The sequence below is a fragment of the Pyxicephalus adspersus genome, chromosome 1 (genome assembly GCF_032062135.1).
Source record: "Pyxicephalus adspersus chromosome 1, UCB_Pads_2.0, whole genome shotgun sequence".
In the NCBI taxonomy this organism is placed as follows: domain Eukaryota; kingdom Metazoa; phylum Chordata; class Amphibia; order Anura; family Pyxicephalidae; genus Pyxicephalus; species Pyxicephalus adspersus.
The window spans coordinates 50,291,791-50,313,567 of NC_092858.1; the positions used below are offsets into that span (position 1 = coordinate 50,291,791).

At 35.2% G+C, this 21,777-nt stretch overlaps 1 protein-coding gene across 5 annotated transcripts in view; it reads left to right on the plus strand.

Annotated features, from left to right (window-relative positions):
* The window catches only part of PCDH17 (protocadherin 17), a 143,889-nt gene extending 122,564 nt beyond the window's left edge, over positions 1-21,325 (plus strand). For all 5 annotated transcript variants that reach the window (XM_072410479.1, XM_072410481.1, XM_072410478.1 and 2 more), the window contains one exon: positions 16,441-21,325. In XM_072410479.1, the coding sequence (XP_072266580.1) occupies positions 16,441-17,123 (683 nt within the window). In that variant the 3' untranslated portion in view covers positions 17,124-21,325. The remainder of the gene's footprint in view (positions 1-16,440) is intronic.
* Positions 21,326-21,777: the final 452 nt, after the last annotated feature.

Consider the following 21,777-nt stretch of genomic DNA (forward strand, 5'->3'; position numbering starts at 1 on the left):
TTTTTTTTTCTTGTCATTACTGCATGTACCACTGAGATTCACTTCTACACCAGAACAATTATGGATGCCTAACAGAGGCAGATATTTATTCAGTAGTAACTCTGGAAACATACCCAAGGCATTGGTTTTACAAATACATCTGGTTCCCTTGGTGTTAGAAAATGTAAAGCTTTGGGGAGTGAATCTTTTTATGTTTCACATTTTCCCTCTGAAACAACAAATTAACTGTCTTGGATCTATCTTCCTGCAGAGCAGCAAAGAAAAGCAAAATCATTCTGCAAATGCAGGCTGCTCTTTCTCAACCCTTTGTTCAAATTGGATACATTGCTTTGAATAGAAAGAATCAGGTATCACACTAAAGAAGTGATGTTCTGAAATAATTGTTAAAGCACGAATAAAACACCTGAAAGTGGAAAAATCCAAAAATTATAACAATCATGTTGCTGCGTATCTGTTCTACTCAGCCAGTCAACTGCAGTGTGTAAGTTATACTTTTGTGTATAGCTTCATCATTTTCTATGTACTATTTATAGTAGACATATGTTCAAACATTATTTTGAAGTAGTTTAAAACCCGTCCAGGGTTGAATAGTTAATAGAGTAGTATAAGTAAATGGTTCATTAAATGGTGCACCAGGTAAGTTTTATCCAAATTATCAAAAGCCTAAGCATTTGGTTTTGTGCTTATGGGCAATATTAGCTAATCTAAACTTTGAACCTCCTTACCAGATATCACACAGCCTAAGATATTTTTCTTTTGTGATTTTCTGTAGGGAAGCTCTAAAGAACTTTTGTACAAGTAAGGATATTTGCTACTCTTTTATTAGCATGTATCTTATCCCTACCTGTTCTGGTATTTTTAAATTACTATTCAAGTATTTAGGATATGTAAAGATTTTTGCTCCTCCTTGTATTCCTCTGTCTCTTATTCCTACTGGTATTACTGTAGTTTTAAAATACTTTTGAAGTACTTAAGATTGTGTGCCCCAATGAGGGCTTGCTTGATGATGACAGTTTCTATAGGTTATCAGGTGGAAGGCAGGCTATGCAGAGATTTAACACCTATAGTATTAGAAAGACTTCTATACCCAGTAAGAAGAAGGTTGAAGCTGAAATTCATCTTTAAAATGTATCATTCCTAACTAGAGAATGGATTGATTACTGTTCACTCTCCTAGGTTTTGTATAGCGGTCTGTGTCCCTACTAGAGGGATTAGCTTTAAATACATGTAATCTTTGTCCAAGGTTCAGAGTTGTTAACCATTATGTACCTAAATAAAAGTTTGAATATCGATATCCTTAAAATAGTGTTTACTTTTTTATGGCCCTTCACAAAAATGAAAGATAACAATGAAATATAAATTGTGCCTGCATATCTTAAAAAGAAACATTTTAAAATCAGTATTCTCCTATAATAGCAATGTGTTTATCTGATCTGATAAATTATAATACAATGGTGCAAATGATGTGGTGCGAATGGCTCACATCTGACATTTGCTTTGCTTGATTGGTTTTATAAATTGAATAAAAGTTTGCTGGATCAGCCTAAGATTTACTTCATTGACAAATCACCCCACAGAGTACATAGTAATTGTTTAAACTGCACAAAAAGCAACATATTAAATGATAATAGGAATGTGTATATTCTGAATGCAAGGTACCAAAACACAAAATAGATACATATGTAGATGGTCCAAGGCATTGGATTGTAAAGTGTATTTAGTTTAATGTTCTGTAACATTTTGGAAAAATTAAATCATTTTTATATGGCTCCCTTGTGCACTGGGTAACCTTTTCTATTTATGTATTCATTATGCTTAAGGTTATAATGTCAGTCATAGTTACTCCCCCTCTTTTTAGAAATATTGAGAGAATTTTACCAAGATAAAGTAGTGTTGCTGCCCTTTTCTTCCCATGAGTTTTTATTATATTTAAACAGATGACATGGCAGTAAAAAAAGGGAAAAATCTCTTTGTATAACCTTGAACCTGTTCTGCTGCCAGGTCAATGTAATGAGGAACTTGAAATGACTACAGCCAGTGCTGAGTTTTGGAGCAGAAAATGATTTAGAGCGATTTTGAGGGAAGATTTTTATAGGTATGTTGTTTATGACAATAACAGAAAAAAAAATCTTTTCCTATATAAAGTCTTTCCATGCCAGAGTTCATTTTGTTTTACTGCCAATCAGTATGCTAATGCAGGCAATTTAAAGTGTTGACAAACGGAATTAAAGAAAATAAATAGACAAGCCAATACTGTGCATATTTCAAATGCCTCCGTTTAATAACTGCAAACAAGCTCAGAGAACTATTTATTTACTCCCGATTATTTATGTCAAATCAATTGTAATTAAATAGGTACCTGCAATCACAGGCACTACTTTGCTTTATTGTTCCCATCAGAAGTGTCACATAACCTCCAATGTTTACAACAAAGCAGAAATACCATTAGTTTCATCTATATTAGAAATCTACCGCACTGCACTTTTTATTCCAGAACATTTTTTAATCAAGGCAATTTTCTTATTCAGAACAGAAACACAACACCTCAATATAAATGTTTTGATGGACCATTTCTAAGTGATAGGAGTAAACAGACGTTACACTTATAGTGACTCAGGGAAGAATGGAATTTATGAGATGTCAGATGAACAAGCCATTGAGGCATATTTATTAAAGACATAGATTTATTAAAGACATTGTTCAGTCCTAATCTGCTGATGCTAAACATCACAAATGACTCTTCAGTTATTTTACAGCTTATGAAGAAAAAGCTGAGAACACTTCTTCACACAGTGGTTTTAGATGTCTTGCCAGTCTTCTAATAACAGTCTGTTTGAGAAACTATTCCATAGTACAATGTATTTCCTCTGCAGGATACTATTTGCACTGTGGTTCGACTGTTCTTTGTTACCTTGGATGAAACTTCTTAGCAATCCTTACAATTCAAACACTCTGAAGGTTTATTTGAAGTGTTGGAACCAGATTTACATTTTTGTAACAAAATTTACATTTTGATTTTTTTCAGAAAAATACAGCTTGGAAAAAGAATTCAATCAAGCTGTAACGGGACACCTTAAGGTGGAATCCCTACATGTACCATGACCTGTGAACACGCTATTTATAAACTGTAATATATTCTGTGTACATAACACAAGAAAACATTGTAATTTACATACTGACTTTAGATACATAATGATTGGTAATATTACCAAATCAGCAGCTCAAATAAAATTTACCTGTACCCATCCCCAGGGCTTCAGCAGTGCCCTAGGCTCTCTACAAGAAGTACTTTTAGATTTTCTACACACACTTCCCTGTTTACATAAAGGTAATAATCTGCTAAAGGGTTAACATGTAGCAGACCTTTTCTTAAGTGTTCATTTCTTGAGTTCTCCATTCCACTCGAAAAAGCAAAAAAAAAACATTCCCCCGCAGTAGTTCTCCATAAAGGACTGAGAAGATGCTACCAGCATTGTGTTGTAGAATCTTCTCATGAGATTTGGAAGGCTCATCATTCACTAGGATCTTGTCAGAGGTAGGATGCCCTACACTACTGAAGCCTACAGGGAGGTTACTATTCTTTTTTTATGTTCTAGTGCTTCAACAATTTATCGTAAACAATGGCAATATTTTGGCAGGTGTGGAACTTTAAAAATGTGCTATACCAGGGTAAAATAGTATCAATACATTTAGGTAAACAGAGTGCTATGAAAACAGGTAATACAAAAGTAACATTATGTTCTGAATGTACATTAAATGATACATAGGTTTGTTAGTCCTATAGATATCCAACTAATATAAAAGTTAATATCCAGTATATTTATCATGCTTCACATGTGCTAGGAATGGGTTACAGACTGGGGAGTTTATTTTGCCATCCCTAACCTTTTGGGAGTGAGTATCCCCCATTTCCTACACAGATTAAAAGTGAGTGTGACATAAAAACATGTTCTTGTATGAGATCAACTCTTCTACTTCTTCTTTAGTCAAAATGTAAAAAAAAATGTTTACTAATGCTTTTCTATTTTTTGGATGTTTTGATGAACAAAATAAATCAAACCTAAAGGTAATATAACTGATTAACAGAAGTCAAAGTCATAAACCTCAAAATGCACAATATTGTTTATAATAAAAGTTTTTTTGTATTAGAGTGCAAGGCTGCACACTTGAGACTGTTCTATTGATTATAACAACTTGCCATTTGGTCTCTTGGCAATGATTTTTAACTATTTGTTTCTTTTGTTTAACCTACCATGCCATGCAAGTTCAAATATAACTGTAAATAATAATCTCTTTATACTATAAATAGTAATTACAGAATCCATGCTGTAAATAGTAATTAAATATAGTAATTAGATGTGCAGCGCACCATGTGTGTCTCAGTAATATATGCACAAGAGTCCAATTGGCTCGAGTTACATTGCTCCAGCATAATTTAGTGTTGTCCAAATTCTGAATAGGTCTTCTTATCCCAAGAGCAAAGTACAAACTGTGTTTTAAGCAATACTTAATGCTCAGTTACAAAAATGTGCAAAGGTAAGCAATGATACTTGAGAGTGTAGCCTGTTTCAGTTGGTTGTTATTGTGTTTATTTTTAAAGTTTTTGGATTTACTCTCAGTTTTATTACTGGTGACAATGGTGATCAGGACAATTGTAGAGAGAGTTCATGGGAACATGGGACAGTACTAAAAACTTGAACAATGGTTTTAACTCTTCAACTTTTTTTCAAACTAAATCTTTACATTTACTGATAAAATAGGTCTTCCTCTATTTACTATTGGCATCACACACTTTAACATGTAACACCAACATTCAACTAATATAAAAGTTCATATCCAGTATATTTATCATGCATGAATATAAAGAATTAACAAATAACTTGAAAACTCCAAGCACAAACAAGCGAACTAACTGCACTGTTAAGAATTACTCATTGTTTATTTGTAGAACGCCCAGCCATTGTAAATGGTGTGTCAATGTACATGTAACTAAAGTCCCTAGAATAGCATGCTAAATGGTAGAATCTATACCTTAAAGCCCTGTTTTTTCCTAGGTATGCTTTTGTTTCTGGCACCTATGCATGCTCAGCAAATGTAGCCCCTCAACTTATCACAGAAATTGTACTCGCTTACCATGGCCACAACATGCATACATAGGCACACTATGATAACCCTGTAAAGCATGGACTATAGCTTATTTATTTATTTTTACAGTCACATTTAATGATATGATTTCACACTCCATTATGTATTTTTTTGTGATTAATATGTGATTGAACATGTGTTGTGTAGGGAAAAATGTATTTTGAGGTTTAGTCGTACTGCTTTGGTGGTATACATTTAGACACTGGAGTCAAATATCCATAATGTAATGTCTCTATGTATATCACATATGCATAGTATACAAAGTGAGAGTTCCTTTGGTAGTGTTGTCTGGTTTACAAACACATTAATCTTACCACAAGCATGCATATTTTTTTTTTTTGGGGGGGGGGACGGGCTTGTTGTGTTGAAGAGAACAGCTGTTACTGTTGGCATAGGACATGCACAGCCTAGAGCAGTGTTGTCCAAAAGCTACTTATTGTGATCTACAACACCTAAATTTCCCAGCTTTCCATAGTCTTTTCAACTCATAGGCACCCACCAAAGGATTGGCTAGTGAATGTCAAGGGGAGAGGACGTGGCTGATACTGGGTTGTCTGCCTACACTATGATACCTGTTACTAGAGAACTTAGTATTGGACAATCTACCTGTAACTGAGGTACCTGCCTGTCCCAAGAGTACCTGTTATTGGAGTTCCTTCCTGTCCGTAAAGTACCTGCCTATCGCTACTTGGCCCCATCCTGAATAATTAATAATGCTACACCACACTTAACCGGCCACTGGTTTAGAGGCTCAGTCACTACACAATTTTGATTCTGACAATATTAAAGAGGTTTGTAGGATAATACAAAGACGGTATCTTTGATAGCTCTGCAGCCTTATACTGGAAGATAGCAGTGGGACATCATGTAACATGTTAACAGGTAGTATGGTAAGATGCAGTGTTAGCAGACATGATGGCTCCATTCTGCAGGAGAATCATGGGTGTGAAGATATTCTGTAGAATAGGTGTATATATTGGACAGTACAAAGGTAAATATGTTTGAATATAGAACCAGACCCAGTGTATGGTAGTGGTAGACCACCAATTTATTTGTCCTCCTCAGTCCTCATGTAGCCTGGGTGTATTTGTCCCCTTCTCTCAATCCTAGCCCATTGCTATGACTGCAGCAAAAAACAGGTTGGTGTATTCTGTAAGTGGTTTTAGTTTGCTTTCTGTGACAGTAACATAGAGACCATTTTACTAGACATCTGCTGCCTACTAAATGTTTTATTTATATTTTGTCTTGTGTGGTTGATAAATTAGATATATCCGTCTAATTTCATTTGTAATGCATTTAGCCATAAGTGCGCTCATTATGACAGAAAGCCTTGTCCATTATCCAGACCCATCTGCCAAATAATTTTTCAGTGTAGAGTTACCGGCTGTTTGAATTCATGCTACTGTGAAAGAAGGTTGTATATAATAACCTTGACTTCAGATGGCTGTCTATCATTTTGGCAAATTTATTTGTTACTATTTGAAATTATGCATTAATGTGAAGGTTAGCATATTGATTTGGCCTCAAACAAATAACCCTCATCTCCTGGTGCCAGTGACTGTAGTTATTCACCAGCTTGTTTTCTTCTGCAATGCCCTACTTTTCATTGGACACCCTTCACTAAAGCATATGCATATCCAATATATCTAGTGCTGCCTGTGTAGGCATATATATATATATATGTATATAAATATATATATATATATATATATACACATGTATATTTATATGGTAATGAGCAACATAAATTCACTCTATTTCAATTCATATTCAGGTTTTACATATCAGGCCTTAAGTAAAAATCATCTGACCTTTGTCATGTTCTAAAATTATTTGAAACTAAACTCTGGTATAAAACAACACACAAAGGTTTCCACTGTGTAAATATTTAACAGAAATAAACATGGAAAGCCATGTGTGAAAAATGGGTACACCCCATGGTTCAAAAGCTTGTAGAACCACTCAAGTATTAACTAATAAAGTATCCATTTTCTGTATGACTTTATCAGTCTTGGTTTTGTGGGCATTCATTCACCACAGGATTTTGTTCAGATTGAGGTCCAGATTTTGACTGGCATTTGCATTTTCAGGCATTATATACTACTGCACTTGAAATCCATTGCTTGACCATTTTCAAGATCTAGCTGTTGCACATGATGCTTTACATTTGACAGTATAGTCACTCAATGTCTGGCAGTCAAGTAAGGCTCAAGTAGAGGGTGGCATGGATGGATAGTGGCCTTCTATTATGTTTTGCTTAGGGTGTGTTGATTGGCTCTTTCAAGCTAACTATTTGACAATCACACTAATGAGTCTGTAAACCAGCCAGAAAGGAGTTTTCTTCCTGTAATTTAAAATATGGCACAGATTTATTAGCATCAGTAATTACTGATGACTGAAGGGTAATTTTCTAAACCACATCCCCAGAATTTTGTCTGGCCTTTTAGCTTGGTGGTACATGTTAAACTGGAAAATACTTATGAAAACTCATAAAATCTAAGTGTATATCCTGCCATTATCATAAATGTGTCAGTATGTGCAAGTGTAGACATGTCTGTACATTGCCTTTCTCAGAACCATTTCCTTGTCTTCTAGTGATAATTGAAGATGTTGTTTATTTCTGTCATGAGAAAAAAGAAAAAGGGTTGATATTCTTCTCTCTTTAAAAAGGAGAATATATATTTAAAACTAATAGCTAGGTGATATGAAGTTTTCATAATCTACCATAACCTGTTCTGCCAACTCGGGTTCTTTAATCTTCTTATCATTTTTTTATATTATTCGAGAAATTTTTGATGCTTGTGCAAAAATAGAGATTTTTTTTTGTTAGATATAGAACATGCTACTGAGAGATTTACCGCTTCCTGGCACTTACGTTGGCTAGAGATACATAGATTTTAGTAACATCATTGTGCTACAAAATAATGATTTATTGCTATGAGTGGCCATCAATCTCCAAACATATGAAACAGACTTCCTTAGGTGTAAGCTACACAGGTAGCCAGAAGGGGTATCTTGTATGGATCAATCTTCCAGGATGGTACAATACTACAGTCATACAATTAATTTCTACAAGATGCTAATGCATGCTACCTGTGTAGCTTACTACACATGTAACCATTTTTCTATCACTTATTTTCATTTTTTAGTCTTTAAAGCAGATGTATATAAAAAAGTAATGTAGTTCTATATCTATTAGGAATTCTTTAAGTTTTTTTTTTAAATGAAAGCAATGCAAGTACCAGAATTTGACTTGCAATCAACCCTTTACAGTCTCTCTAGTAGTTTTTCGAATGAGAGATGAAAAAGTAGAACATGAATCCAATCATTAGTGCTGAGATAGGTGGAAAGAGCAGAGAGATAGATAAACTCATATGTCTTCTACTCTCTACAATAGCAGAGAAAAAGCAGATCTCCTGCCCTGCTAGACTGGGCCCTTTTGTGCAGCACAGTTGTGTAAATGTAAGAACTAACTGGACAAATACAAATCCTTTGAAAAGTAATACAGCTTCCATATATGTTATACATTGATATTTCATCTGTGCATGTAGCTGTTTTGTCTGGAGTACAGTTTTGGGAAAGACAGAACTGGCATTTAAAGAGTTACATTTTCCACACTGCCCACATACTTAATGAAGCATGTCCAATAGAATAATCACTTACATGCAGCTGTAAACCATGGCCATTTACACTGACAGAATTGCATCATAGTAGGGTGTTTGCTTATGGAAATCAATACATTTGACAGCAGATAACCTGTCCCTTAGATAACGAAAATGAACAGAAAAAGAACTAACAGTCTGCAAAATATCCTCGGTTACCAAGCAGTCGTCTACTCAATATACAAATATAGTCACTTAAAATGTAGCTGGAAAGAGATCTAAAGATGTACAGTAATTCACTTTGAAAATTGTGACTTCCCCGATATGTGAAAGACAGAATGATATAATGACTTTATCAGTGATACCATCTGGCTAAACCAATTGTTTCTGTAATTTTAGCTCCTGAGAATTGCATCCTAGTGCATCATAGCTGAATTCACTATATTGTTTAGAATCTGTAAAAAGAGATATAGGAAAATGGAAAAAAAAATGTTTTGCAGGAAGTTCACATCCTGTCGTCAAAACCCAATTACACATTTCTTCATTGTTCGTACACATGAAAGGATATTGTTGTGACAAACTTTTTTTTAAGTGTCACTTTTTTTCAATACAAATACCATCTGCCGCTTTTAGATGTATGCTGATGTTTTACTCTAAACTACAATATTAAAATGTGTACATGCTTTGTTGAGTTAGCTACACCTAGCAGTCTGATGTTACAATGACACTGTAACATGAAGAGACATTACATGCTTTTATAATAATAATAGCTGCTTTTTTTTTTACAATGGACAATTGGACGATTGACTCAAAGGCTATTTCATGGGCTGGTGTGGGCAATTCCTTCGTTATGTCATCATCAATTAAGCAAATAAAAGGCTTGGAGTTAATTTGAAGGGGGGTGCTTGTATGTGGAAGAGTGGCAAAATCTACAGTTTGGTACATCATGAGAAAGAAACAAAGCACTGGTGAACTCAGCAATGCCAAAAGACCTGGACATCCACGGAAGATAACAGTGGTGGATGATGGCAGAATCATTTCCATGGTGAAGAGAAACCCCTTCACAACAGCCAACCAAGTGAACAACACTTTCCAGGAGGTAGGTGTATCGATATCCAAGTCTACCATAAAGAGAAGACTGCATGAAAGTAAATACAGAGGGTGCACTGCAAGGTCCAAGCCACTCATATGCCTCAAGAATAGAAAGGCTAGATTGGACATTGCTCAAAAACATCTAAAAAAGCCAACACAGTTCCGGAAAAATATTCTTTGGACAGATGAAAGATCAACCTTTACCAGAATTATGGCAAGAAAGAAGTATGGAGAAGGCGTGGAACAGCTCATGATCCAAAGCATACCACATCATCTGTAAAACATGGCGGAGGCAGTGTGATGGCTTGGGCGTGCATGGCTGCCAGTGGCACTGGGACACTAGTGTTTATCCATGATGTGAAACAGGACAGAAGCAGCCGATTGAACTCTGAGGTGTTCAGAGACATTATTATTATTATTATTGTTAATAAACAGGATTTATATAGCGCCAACATAATACGCAGCGCTGTACATTAAATAGGGAATGCAAATGACAGAATAATACAGACAGTGATACAGGAGGAGAGAACCCTGCCCCGAAGAGCTTACAATCTAGTAGGTGGTGGAATTTCACACACAATATGATGGGAGATATGTAGTGGTGGGAAATAGTGATGGTTTCAAAAGACAGAAAAAATAAGTAGGCAAGTTTGAAAAAATTGGTTTTGAGTGCTCTTTCAAATGAGCAGAAAGTAGGAGCAAGCCAAATAGGATGAGGAAGACCATTCCAGAGACTTGGGGCAGCTCTAGAGAAGTCTTGGAGCCGTGCATGTGATGAGGTTATGAGTGAGGAAGTCATTAGTAGGTCATTGGAGGAGCAGAGAGAGCGGCAGAAATGTAAGTGAGACAATACCTGTGTAGGGATTTGAAGGCAAAGCACAGGAGCTTAAATTTGATTCTAAGGTGAAAGGAAGCCAATGGAGAGAACTACAAGGAGATGAGTCTGGATGCAGCACTTATAATAGGTTGTAGAGGAGAGAGTCGGGTTAGTTGAATACCAGAGAGAACGATGTTACAGTAGTCCACACGAGAGATGATAAGAGCATGTACAAGGAGTTTGGTGGTCTCAGGGGACAGGTAGGGGCAGATTTTGGAGATGTTGCGTAGGTGAAAGTGACAGTACCGGGAAATGTTCTGAATATGGGGGGTAAATGAGAGGGTAGATTCAAAGGTGACACCAAGACAACGTGCCTGAGGGGAGGGCCGAATAACAGTGTTGTTAAAAGTTATATGTCAGGGGGAGATTTGGAATTTGAGGGGGGGATGATGATGAGTTCTGTTTTATCCAGGTTGAGTTTCAGGAATCGGTCAGAAATCCATGATGAGATGGCTGACAGGCAGCATGAGACCTTATCCAGACATACTGTCTGCTCAAATCCTGCTAAATGCAGTCACATTGATTGGGAGGCGTTTCATAATACAGATGGACAATGACCCAAAACATACAGCCAAAGCAACCCAGGAGTTTATTAAAGCAAAGAAGTGGAATATTCTTGAATGGCCAAGTCAGTCACCTGATCTGAACCCAATTGAGCATGCATTTCATTCATTGAAGACTAAACTTCCGACAGAAAGCCCCACAAACAAACAGCAACTGAAAGCCACTGCAGTAAAGGCCTGGCAGAGCATTAAAGGGAGGAAACCCAGCATCTGGTGATGTCCATGAGTTCAAGACTACAGAAATGAATATTAGCAATGAACATTTTATTTTCAGCTTTTTCATTTGTCCAATTACTTTTGAGCCCCTGAAATAAAGTGATTGTGTAAAAAAAGGCTTTAGTTCCTCACATTTTAAGCAATTTGTTCCACCCACTGAATTAAAGCTGAAAGTCTGCATTTCGGTTGTTTCATTTAAAATTAATTGTGGTAATGTACAGAACTAAAATTAGAAAAAAAGTTGTCTCTGTCCATATTACAGCACATCTGCCTAGGCACCTCTGTGCCTTCAACCTCATAGTGGTGTAACATCTATCACACATACTGCTTTGTTTGTGGCTGCTAATCTCTGGTTGATAATCTGTAGGGAGATCACAGGCAATACTGGTGACTAGTCCTTTTCCCCTGCTTGTATTTTTTGGCACAGCCTCTAGATATCAGTCCTTTTTATATAAACATATATAACAGGCTCATACATATCATGATGTTTTGTGGAAGACAGAAGGGTCATAACTCATACTGGCCATATCTGGGCCCCACCACAGTTGCTAACTCTGCTTCACATGAATATATATTTGTATATACCTTTTCTCCAAATCTCTGGTACGCTTGCAATATACCCACTCTTTTGCCTTATGAGTAAAACACAAAAAATAATTACTTGGTGAATCACACTAACAAGTAAGAAATGTAGATAACACTGTCGCCATCTACATCTGATCAAAAAACAATTACAAGGAAACCTTTATACAGACCATATGAATTCATAAATCACAACAAAAGCATTTTTAAATAAAATATATCCTATTCCAATCGATTATATTGTGATGTTCATACATGGTTCCATGCAACAGCTTGTTGTTCCATACTTACATGATGTAAAAGAGTGGAAGCATATACCTGTGTGCATCATCCTATGTGATTGGCAATAGGGTAAATGGCTGGGTGAACACATGGAGTAGTATATAGAGAAATAGTGTTGTTAGCTGATTATTTAAAACGATACATTTAGGTGAGGTGACATTAATTTTTGTAAAAGAAATGGTTAGGTGAATGAGATGTACATAGACTAGAATACATATTATCTGAAGGTCATGATAAATTTACAATTGTTTGAAAGCAAACATGACATGTGTAAAAAAGTTTATTGGGAAGACATAAACTAAACAGACTTTACAAAGTTATCCATCTTAAATTTTTACCATCAAACCTAAATTATGAGAAAAACTGTGCAAAGACATGAGAGCAAGCAATATTTATGTAAGGTCTTGAAAAGTTGTTTGGGCCATGCATTTAATGTAATATTTAGCCATTTAACCAATTTAGACATCAGTAGCTAAAATCTTTGTAGTTGAGCTGTTCCTAAAAGGGAATGATCCTTTTACTGTACACATGTCAAATAAAATGCTCTATTTATCAGAAGACAAAGTTGAGACAGCTTTGGTTGCCCATCATTCTTTAAAATAAACCTTTGGCTAGACTAAACCTGATGTTCACATCCAAGCATTGAGGAATGAAAATAACTGTTTTCAGTGTGGATTCTGCCAGTTCAACAGAAAATACATTTACAAAAGTCACTACTGACATCCACATAGCTCCATTTTTTTCTCCACAACATCACATCGGCATTTAGTATTTACTTGTGTGGATTACCCTATGCTGTTGAAGACTGAGCACAAGCTTGACATTAAAGAAACTGCCCTCTCATTCATTTCTTAATATATCTCTGTTATACACTATCAAGATTAAAGTTACATTTTTAAATGCACTATACCCTCTCCTACCCCATGCAATGTCAGTGTACCCAATGTTCAGTAATTGACCTAATGCTTCTCTGTCCACACTACCACTCTTGGCACTGATCACTGGTGGAACATTCACAAATACTTACCTTTCCTCACACATTTCTAAAATACACTCCCTATATTAACTCAAGAGCCCCACACTATTTTAAAGGGTTTTATGCCATATTTAACAAAGAATGATCAGCAACCGAGAATAACAAATGAGTACTATGATGAAATGTTTTCATCAGAACAGGAGGTTGTGGAAGAGCGCTCTCTATAGGCTAAAGAGAGAATTGAAAACTGAGTTTTTTCTTACACATTAGGCCTGATTTAATAAAGATACACTTTCATCACTGAACCTGGGTGAATCCAAAAGACCTGGATGGATCTGGTCCATGATTGTAAACATTTGCTAACAAATAGCAAATTCCATCACCCAGGTTTGCTGATAAAATTGTATCCTTTCCAGCCTTAGTAAGACTTAACAAATCAGGCCCATTGTACCCAAAATATATAAAAAAAAATGTTTTGAATTAAGACACTGTTTTTTGAGAAAAAAAGGTGGTATGCAGTTTGATTTTGAATCAAATCATTTTTTTTTTTAATAAAACTACTGCAATGACCGATGTAGATTTTTTTTTTCCTTTGAATTATACTCAAGTTGTTTTTACCTCATAATTCTACACATATTGTTATCTATACTCCTAAAATGTGAAAATGTATTTTGAAAAATGGGTGTGGAAATATATTACTTGCAAAATGACATCATGCTATTTGTTTGTATATCCTTAGTATTTGCTCATTAGGTATTTCTCCTATATAATGCTGCACAAAATAAAATGCCACTGGCATAGAGACTTAAATAACCTAAACAGCCACCAAGGTCATATATGACCGCCAGCATTTGTAACATTCCTGCAGAATGCAGATATGTAGCACAGCAGGTGCTGCAATGTGCACATTGTTCCGTGACAAATGTCTTGCCTTCTTTTGGGTGCACGATATAAGAGATTGTTGAAAATGTCACAGCATGGCTGATGTCTTTGTATTGCCATTACAAACGCAGAGACTCTGGTAGGAGTCATTTGGTATCACTTTGAAATTATATAAATATATAATATGTATTGCTGTATTGTAAAATCACAAGTTGTGGGCCTATCTACCACATAAAACAGACTTGTTTTTATGTGTGTTTATCACATTGTTTATTCATTTTTTAAGAAAAAACTTCCCTCCTTTTTTCTCTTGTATCTATTTGAAGTAGAAGGTGTTAAAGGTGACATTATTTGTAGGATAAGGTCATATGTAAGACGTCCACCAGTGGCACTCCATGTCTCCATGCTAATGAAATATGCCCTCTATAAATTTAGAATGTGTTCTATTATTTGTGATGGAATAACAAAGTAGACAGGAGGTGTAATATGATTCAGTAATGCTTAACGTGTCACTTTCATTTTCAAGTTTTGCTGCCATCTGTGACATAGTGATAACCTGCATGCTTGTTATGCATAAATCCCATTATACTTGCATAGTTTAGTGTTCCCATGGAGTTGCTATACAACAGTGATTTTCTTTAGAATGTTACTCATCAAGGAACATACAAATGAGCGTAAAAAAGTGAAAACATGATGATGATGTAAGCCATCGTTGTAGCTAGAGTGTTTGTCATCAAGCTAAATTAAAAACCTCAGCTAAATCAAGCAGTTTTAAAAAGCAGAACATGCATATCATTATTTTCTATTTTCTCCTTGAATAGGAAAATTAAACCTCAATTTTCATGCTTCTTCATGTACTTTATTTTTTTTCCCCTCCATACACTAAACATACAGTAGCTCTGTGTATTTAGGTCATTGTAGTAAATACTTTGTAATTTGTCCATTACATTTTCAATGCCAAAGAGAAAATCGTGGTCAAGTGCAGAACAGCAAGTTTGAGATTTTTAATTGTTTAAAAGTATTTTTCCATTGGTGTGTTTTATTTTCAAATTTTTTTTTTTAATTTTTAGTTTGTTTCATGGCTAGGTTTGAAAATGATTTGTACCTGTGAGTAACTCGGCACATTTCGTAGTAAACCAAGACTCGAGTTTACTGGGCTTGACCAGCTACTTTCTACGTCCTGATTTTTATAACATGGGGCGCAGTATGCATAGCGTAGGGGCCCATAATGGAGAGCAGATTTTCACTGTGCATCATAAATGAGCCCTTAATCTTCTCTGCCCAGTTGGCACTATACAGCCAAGGTTTGCAGAATGGTCACTTCAGCTGGAAGCTTCTTGTACATGTAGTTTTGTTCATGATAGATTTCCTTTAATGTACTCAAAAGATTTGTTTCCAACCAAGACTTTAACTTGCCATTTGCTAATCTGAATGTGAATAGTCCTAATTAGAAGCCTGGACAGCTCACAGTATCGTGCCTCGTCAATGATTTAGGTGTTTCACCTTTCAGTAAATGTAAAATAGATTCGGACACAGGTTTTCAAATGATAGTATAATGAGTCTTTTTGATTTATAGCTAAATCTAGTTAGTTTAGAACACCAGCACAATTAGATGGAAAGTCTCCTTTAGTACTATTGATAGGGAGCAGAAAAACAGGTCATGTTCCAATTAATAATGCGACACTGGGTGTGGTTAGTGACAGCTTCACCAGTGCTTTATTACCAGTGGAAGGGAATAAAGTATTAGAGCTCATGCCAGAATGATTACCGTGTATACATAATAGAGTGAATTTAAGATGTTGCCTTAGCACATGAACAAAAGCTAGCTGACGAAATATATTTCTTTGTGAAAAAATAAATAGAGTAGGCATACTGTGTTTAAAACGTTTTTAATTGTAAAGTTAGGTATAAGGCATGTTGTGGCACAAAAGGAAGGATCAGTTATTTACTTATAGCTCCCAACACAGGACTACATCATTCATTATTTTTTTTTAAATGCATTGGAATAAAATCTGCAGTGCAATTTGGTGCTTTGTACAGAAAGATTATTATATGTCTATGTTATGGCAAAACCCACAGCAACACTATTCAGTTGTTTTTGGACACCTCTCCAATATATCTCTGCTGTTATATGTCTTTATTATAAATGTTTGCTGTTATTTATGCATGCTTTTTATTGTATTTTATGCGCGGTAAAATGAAACACATGTTCTTGTCTTACAGAACAAGAGGAGTGTGTTAACTGTACAGATGAATGCAGGGTCCTTGGTCATTCTGACAGATGTTGGATGCCGCAGTTTCCTACAGCAAACCAGGTTGAAAATGCCGATTATCGCACAAATCTCTTTGTTCCAACTGTGGAAGCTCATGTTGAAACTGAGACTTATGAAACTGTGAATCCAACTGGAAAAAAGACATTTTGTACATTTGGAAAAGACAAAAGAGAGCACACCATACTCATTGCCAATGTAAAACCATACTTAAAAGCCAAGCGTGCCCTGAGTCCTCTGCTACAAGAGGTTCCTTCTGCATCTAGCAGTCCAACCAAGACATGCATTGAGCCTTGTGCCTCAACTAAGGGACCATTGAATGGCTGTGAAATAAAATCAGGAGTCTTGGCAGAAACAACCAGTCAATACCTGTCCTCTGATAATCAGTACATATCACCTAGTAAACAGACAAAGGACCCTCAGTATATTGCAGCAGACCCAATGGCTCGTGTATTTGCTGACGTGCACTCCAGAGTGAGCCGAGACTCAAGTGAAATGGACGCTGTCTTGGAGCACTTGGAGCATTCGAATCGCGATTTGGGCCGAGAGTCAGTGGATGCCGAGGAGGTTGTGAGAGAAATTGATAAGCTCTTGCAAGACTGTCGAGGTAGTGAACCTGTGGCTGTTAGAAAGTGAAATGGACAAAGAGGCTATTATGTTTGCCTTTTTGAAATTTCATGCAGTTTTCCCTTGGTACAGCACATTTTCAGGGGAGATGATGGACAGATGCTGCTTTGTGGCTAAAAGTGAACTTTTAAAGTGCCCCCAAATTCTTGTCACTGTCTTTTTTTTCTTTTACTCAGATTACACTGGCTTTATTTTGACAAAGAATACTTTTGGACAAAGTCAAGAAAAAAAAATGTTGTGGTGAATTTTGACAATCTGTTGTAAAAGGGAACATAACTGGAACTACTTGTGAAGTTGTGCAACTTCCCACTGTAGTTGGTGTGACTTTTCATTTGCTGAGGAAAAGAACCCATTAATTAACAGGGTTAACTAATATATGTGTGGATTTTAAATGAACATCACTAGCTTCTAATTAAAGTCCTAACTAATTTTTGCTGTAGTCTTAGCTGCACCAATCATCGATACCCATTTGTGGTTACCATTTCTATATAAATGATCAACATTCCAAAAACATTTCCAGTAAAACCTGTCAGTGTCATGTAGTGCATTTCCATGCCACACATAGTAATATATATATAAAACAAAAAAAAATTATATAGTCGACTTACTGTGTCCTGCACTTGCATTTGCTAATTCACTTTATGTATGATGAAAAAGTGTTGAATTAGAATTTTAGTGTCCTACAAAAATATACACACAACTATTTACATGAGAAATAATTCTGTTTTTCAAATAAAATGGTTCTTGAAAAAAAGATTGTTTCCATTAAAAAAAAAAGACTTAACCAATAAAATTAAAAAAAAATATTTTTTTAAATTATTTGTGGACACTAAAATTTGCTCAGGAAAGTAAAATGTCCTATTCATTAAAACAAATATCACATGACCATTTAAATGTGCAAATGTAAGAAGATTTAAATGTGTTTACATCAAAATGACATATTTTTATGATTTATTTGCAATTTTAGTGCATATGAGCCAAATTGTTGCGTGTATAAGAGCTATATTGTGTATTTTATTAAATTAATATATAGTTGTGTTGCAAAAAGAAAAAAAAAATTGGGCTTATATTGTAAATGGCAAGTGTTGCCTCAGTAGCTGTCAAACTCTATGAGTTTTTGTTTTCCTGCTTCCTTTTCCCTCTGTGGATTTTGGGAAGCAGTGCCTCAGAGCTACATCTCTTGTTATATGTATGGTCTTAAAATGGTAGTACATAATCTGTTCAAAATGTGTTCAAGAAGACTGTCAGAGCAAAGTTAGCAAGAAACAAACATATTCCTTAAACATGTCATTGTGAAAGTTTACATTTAAATATTAACTGTAGCCGGTCAAAGGATATTCAAATACTTATTTATGCCTTCCAAGCAGCAAATAAAGCTTCAAAACAAGTCCCAAATATTTACTGACCTGTGTAGCTGCATATAGTGTGGAGTACTTCACCCTCATGAATCTAAAATTTAAATTTAATGATGCTGTCCTTCAATTAAACATCCTATCCCTCTGAACCCTCTAAATTACTTCTCCTCTTAGCTCCTGCAGTTTTCCCTGTGTGGTCCTGCCTGACCCTGCAGAATCAAAACCCTTTCCTACTTTACATGCAATTGCCATGTAAGTTCAGTTTATTAGCTCACCCTTCCCACCATTTCAAGCAATGATTTAGAAGCCAGACAGCCTTTATCTCAATGTAAACACAGAGCATGTAACATTTAACTTGGATGACTTCACTGCTTTTCTTGTGAATCTGAGGATAAATTATTCCACCGTCTATACAGCTACAGAGGTCAATGAGGGCATGTTTAAAGCAGATTTGCCACTTGATAGGAAAATGTCAATATTCAAATGTCCATAGCCTGGCTACAGAATTACTTTTTAAGCCCACAGGTGAGGAAACCAAATAAGGAAACAGTTATATAAAGCCTTAGTAACATATCTTTCCTCTAAAACTGGCACTACTTTTAATGATATAATAGCATCAATTTCAAATCGTATTAATAAAATAAAAAAGGCTTATTTAACAAAGTGTCTTTTAATCTTGATTTTCTATATAGGGGTTCCTAAACAAAAATGCATAATTTGGGACACAGGTGGCCTGAGACATCAGCAGTTCTGATGTCAGGCATTACAAGTTTTTCCCCTATTTACAGCCTTCAAGTCCTTGAATATAAAGGGGCCTTTTTGTTCTCCAGACCCTGGCAACAGGTGCACTGCCTGATCCTCTACCAGTTTCAGAATTAACTTTGACATTTTTAGCAAAAAAAGAAATGTTTAGTTTTGCACAATATTTGCACCAAAGACACATCTTAAATAAGCCACAAAATGTCATGTTTACTAAGCAGTCCATATTCCAAAAGACAGCTAAAGGATGATTTTTCCATTTATCAGAGTTTGGCATTGAAAGCTGTCTCATGGAAAGGCCTTCCTTAGCAAATATGTGCCATAATTATTTACTATGATAATTCTTAGATTTATTTATTAACAAAATATACGTAAAATCATATTCTTGTGTCCAGAGACATTTCTAAAAGGTATAAATTTAATAACTGCATGTTTATTTGTCTTTTTAATACATCTTTATAAAATAAAAAAGAAAAAAGAGACATAAAAAATACAGATTTTTATACACACAGTATGATATGCACAGACATGTCAAGCTGATCAAACATTGTTATCTTGTGTATAGATTGTGAACAAGAAATTAGACATCATATCACTGCAAGGAAAGAGGAAGTATATTCAGATAAAATTTGACCACTGGTAAGATTTACTAAAGGAATCATTTTGGTGCTAGCCCACTTCACTGGTTTTCTTTGTAAATAGTCAATTAAAGTCCTTACATGTTTCAATGTTTCTTTAATCCTTTTGGGTGATTTTAACATACATAGGCTGCACTGCTATTGTATAGACTGTTCTGCGGCATGTTTACATGCAGCCAGTGTGTGGTCATTGCTCAATATAGGAAAGGAGATGGAGAAGTTTTAATCATATATCCAGTGCAGACTTCTGTATTCTCATGATGATCAAGGTCTATTGAAAGACGGAAAAAGGAAATGCTATGTTCAGCTTTCAAATCTTTTAGTGGATCTTAAGTGATGTGTACCTTATGTGATTAGGTACAGTTTCTCTTTAAACTGCAATGCACTTGAATAATACTGAATACATCCCAAATCAAGTTACGCAAGTAAATCTGAAAGTGCCATTAGGTGCAAGCCCATACTCCTTTAGTAAATCGCACTCTCATATAAACATCTAAATGGATTTCTAGTATAATGTCCATAGTTCTGTGTCAATTCATTCCTTTGTACTAATTAAAAGTCAGTACATGTCTTTGTGGGTCTGTGGTTAAGAATATCATGTCTTTTAATTCTCCCAAGAAATGGCTTGTGACAGCGCTTCATTGTCAGTTGCCTACTGGTTGCATTGCATTGTTTATTGTATTTCATTATCATGGTACAACGAGTACCACAAACAACTGACTGTACAAATGCTGCATTGCTCTACGTATTTTGAACAACTTATGTACCTAAATGTATTGTCTGTGTGTTTTGCAATGTCCCTATCTGCTGGGAGGGCCAAGCTTGATCTGCTTGAAAGCTGAAATTCCACAGTAAAATACAATTTGTTTCTGGCTACAGATTTGTTTTCAATAGGAAATGAAGGTTATTGTGATGGAATTTTTAATATGCCTTTTTTGTTTACTATATTGACTGAACAAATTCCACAAACCGACAGTTTTCACATACACAACTGCTGGGTATGACAAGTCATTAGTAAAGAAAATGATTTATTTACCAAAAGAGTTCAGACTGTTCAGTTAGGAAGGTGTGTGTTTAGTAAATAAGGTAAGCTGTGTTCAATTTTGATTGACTAATCATGTACAAGAGATTCACCAAATTTAATCCAGTGAGAAAACACACGCAAATGGACAGTCTGTACCCATTTAGTAAATCAACCCCATTCAAATCAACCCCATTCACACCAAGACAAACAGAAATACAGACAAAATATTCTGTTACGTTTACAAAGTTTTTTAAATTTGTTAACCTTGTATATATGTTTTATTTTACTGGTAACTAAAATGTAATGGTAATTTGAAAACACTTTGTGCTTTGCTTCAATTGGGTAACCCTGCTTTACTCGGCTATGGCAAAAGGATTCAAATCATTCCAATAACAGAGTCTTACATGAGAAATCCATTAAAAAATGTTCAATTAAGATGAGATTGTTTTTTTTTTTTAACAGTTTGATGATGTTGTTATAATGTATTCAGTAACTTGAAGCTGAATGACCCACAATAATTTTAATAGTCATTTTACATACTAATTTTGTTCTTGTTTTCAGGTCTAACCTTAAAATATTACAGTAATAATTCCATCTTTTTATAACTATATAGATACGAATATAAGGGCTGTCTCATACATTTGAAATCAATGCAGCTGACTAAAAAATTAGAAAAACATTATGTGATTCTCCTGAAATCCCCCCTTTCACCTTTTCATTTTTTGTGAGACATCCATACTACCCTAGGAAGGCAAGAAGTACAAAGTGTATAAATAGCTAATTTCACCCTTAATATAGGGTAGTCATACCATTCCAATATAAAGTTCCTTCCAAGCCAAAAAAACTCTATGGTCATCTTATTTTATAGAAACATTGCACATATACGT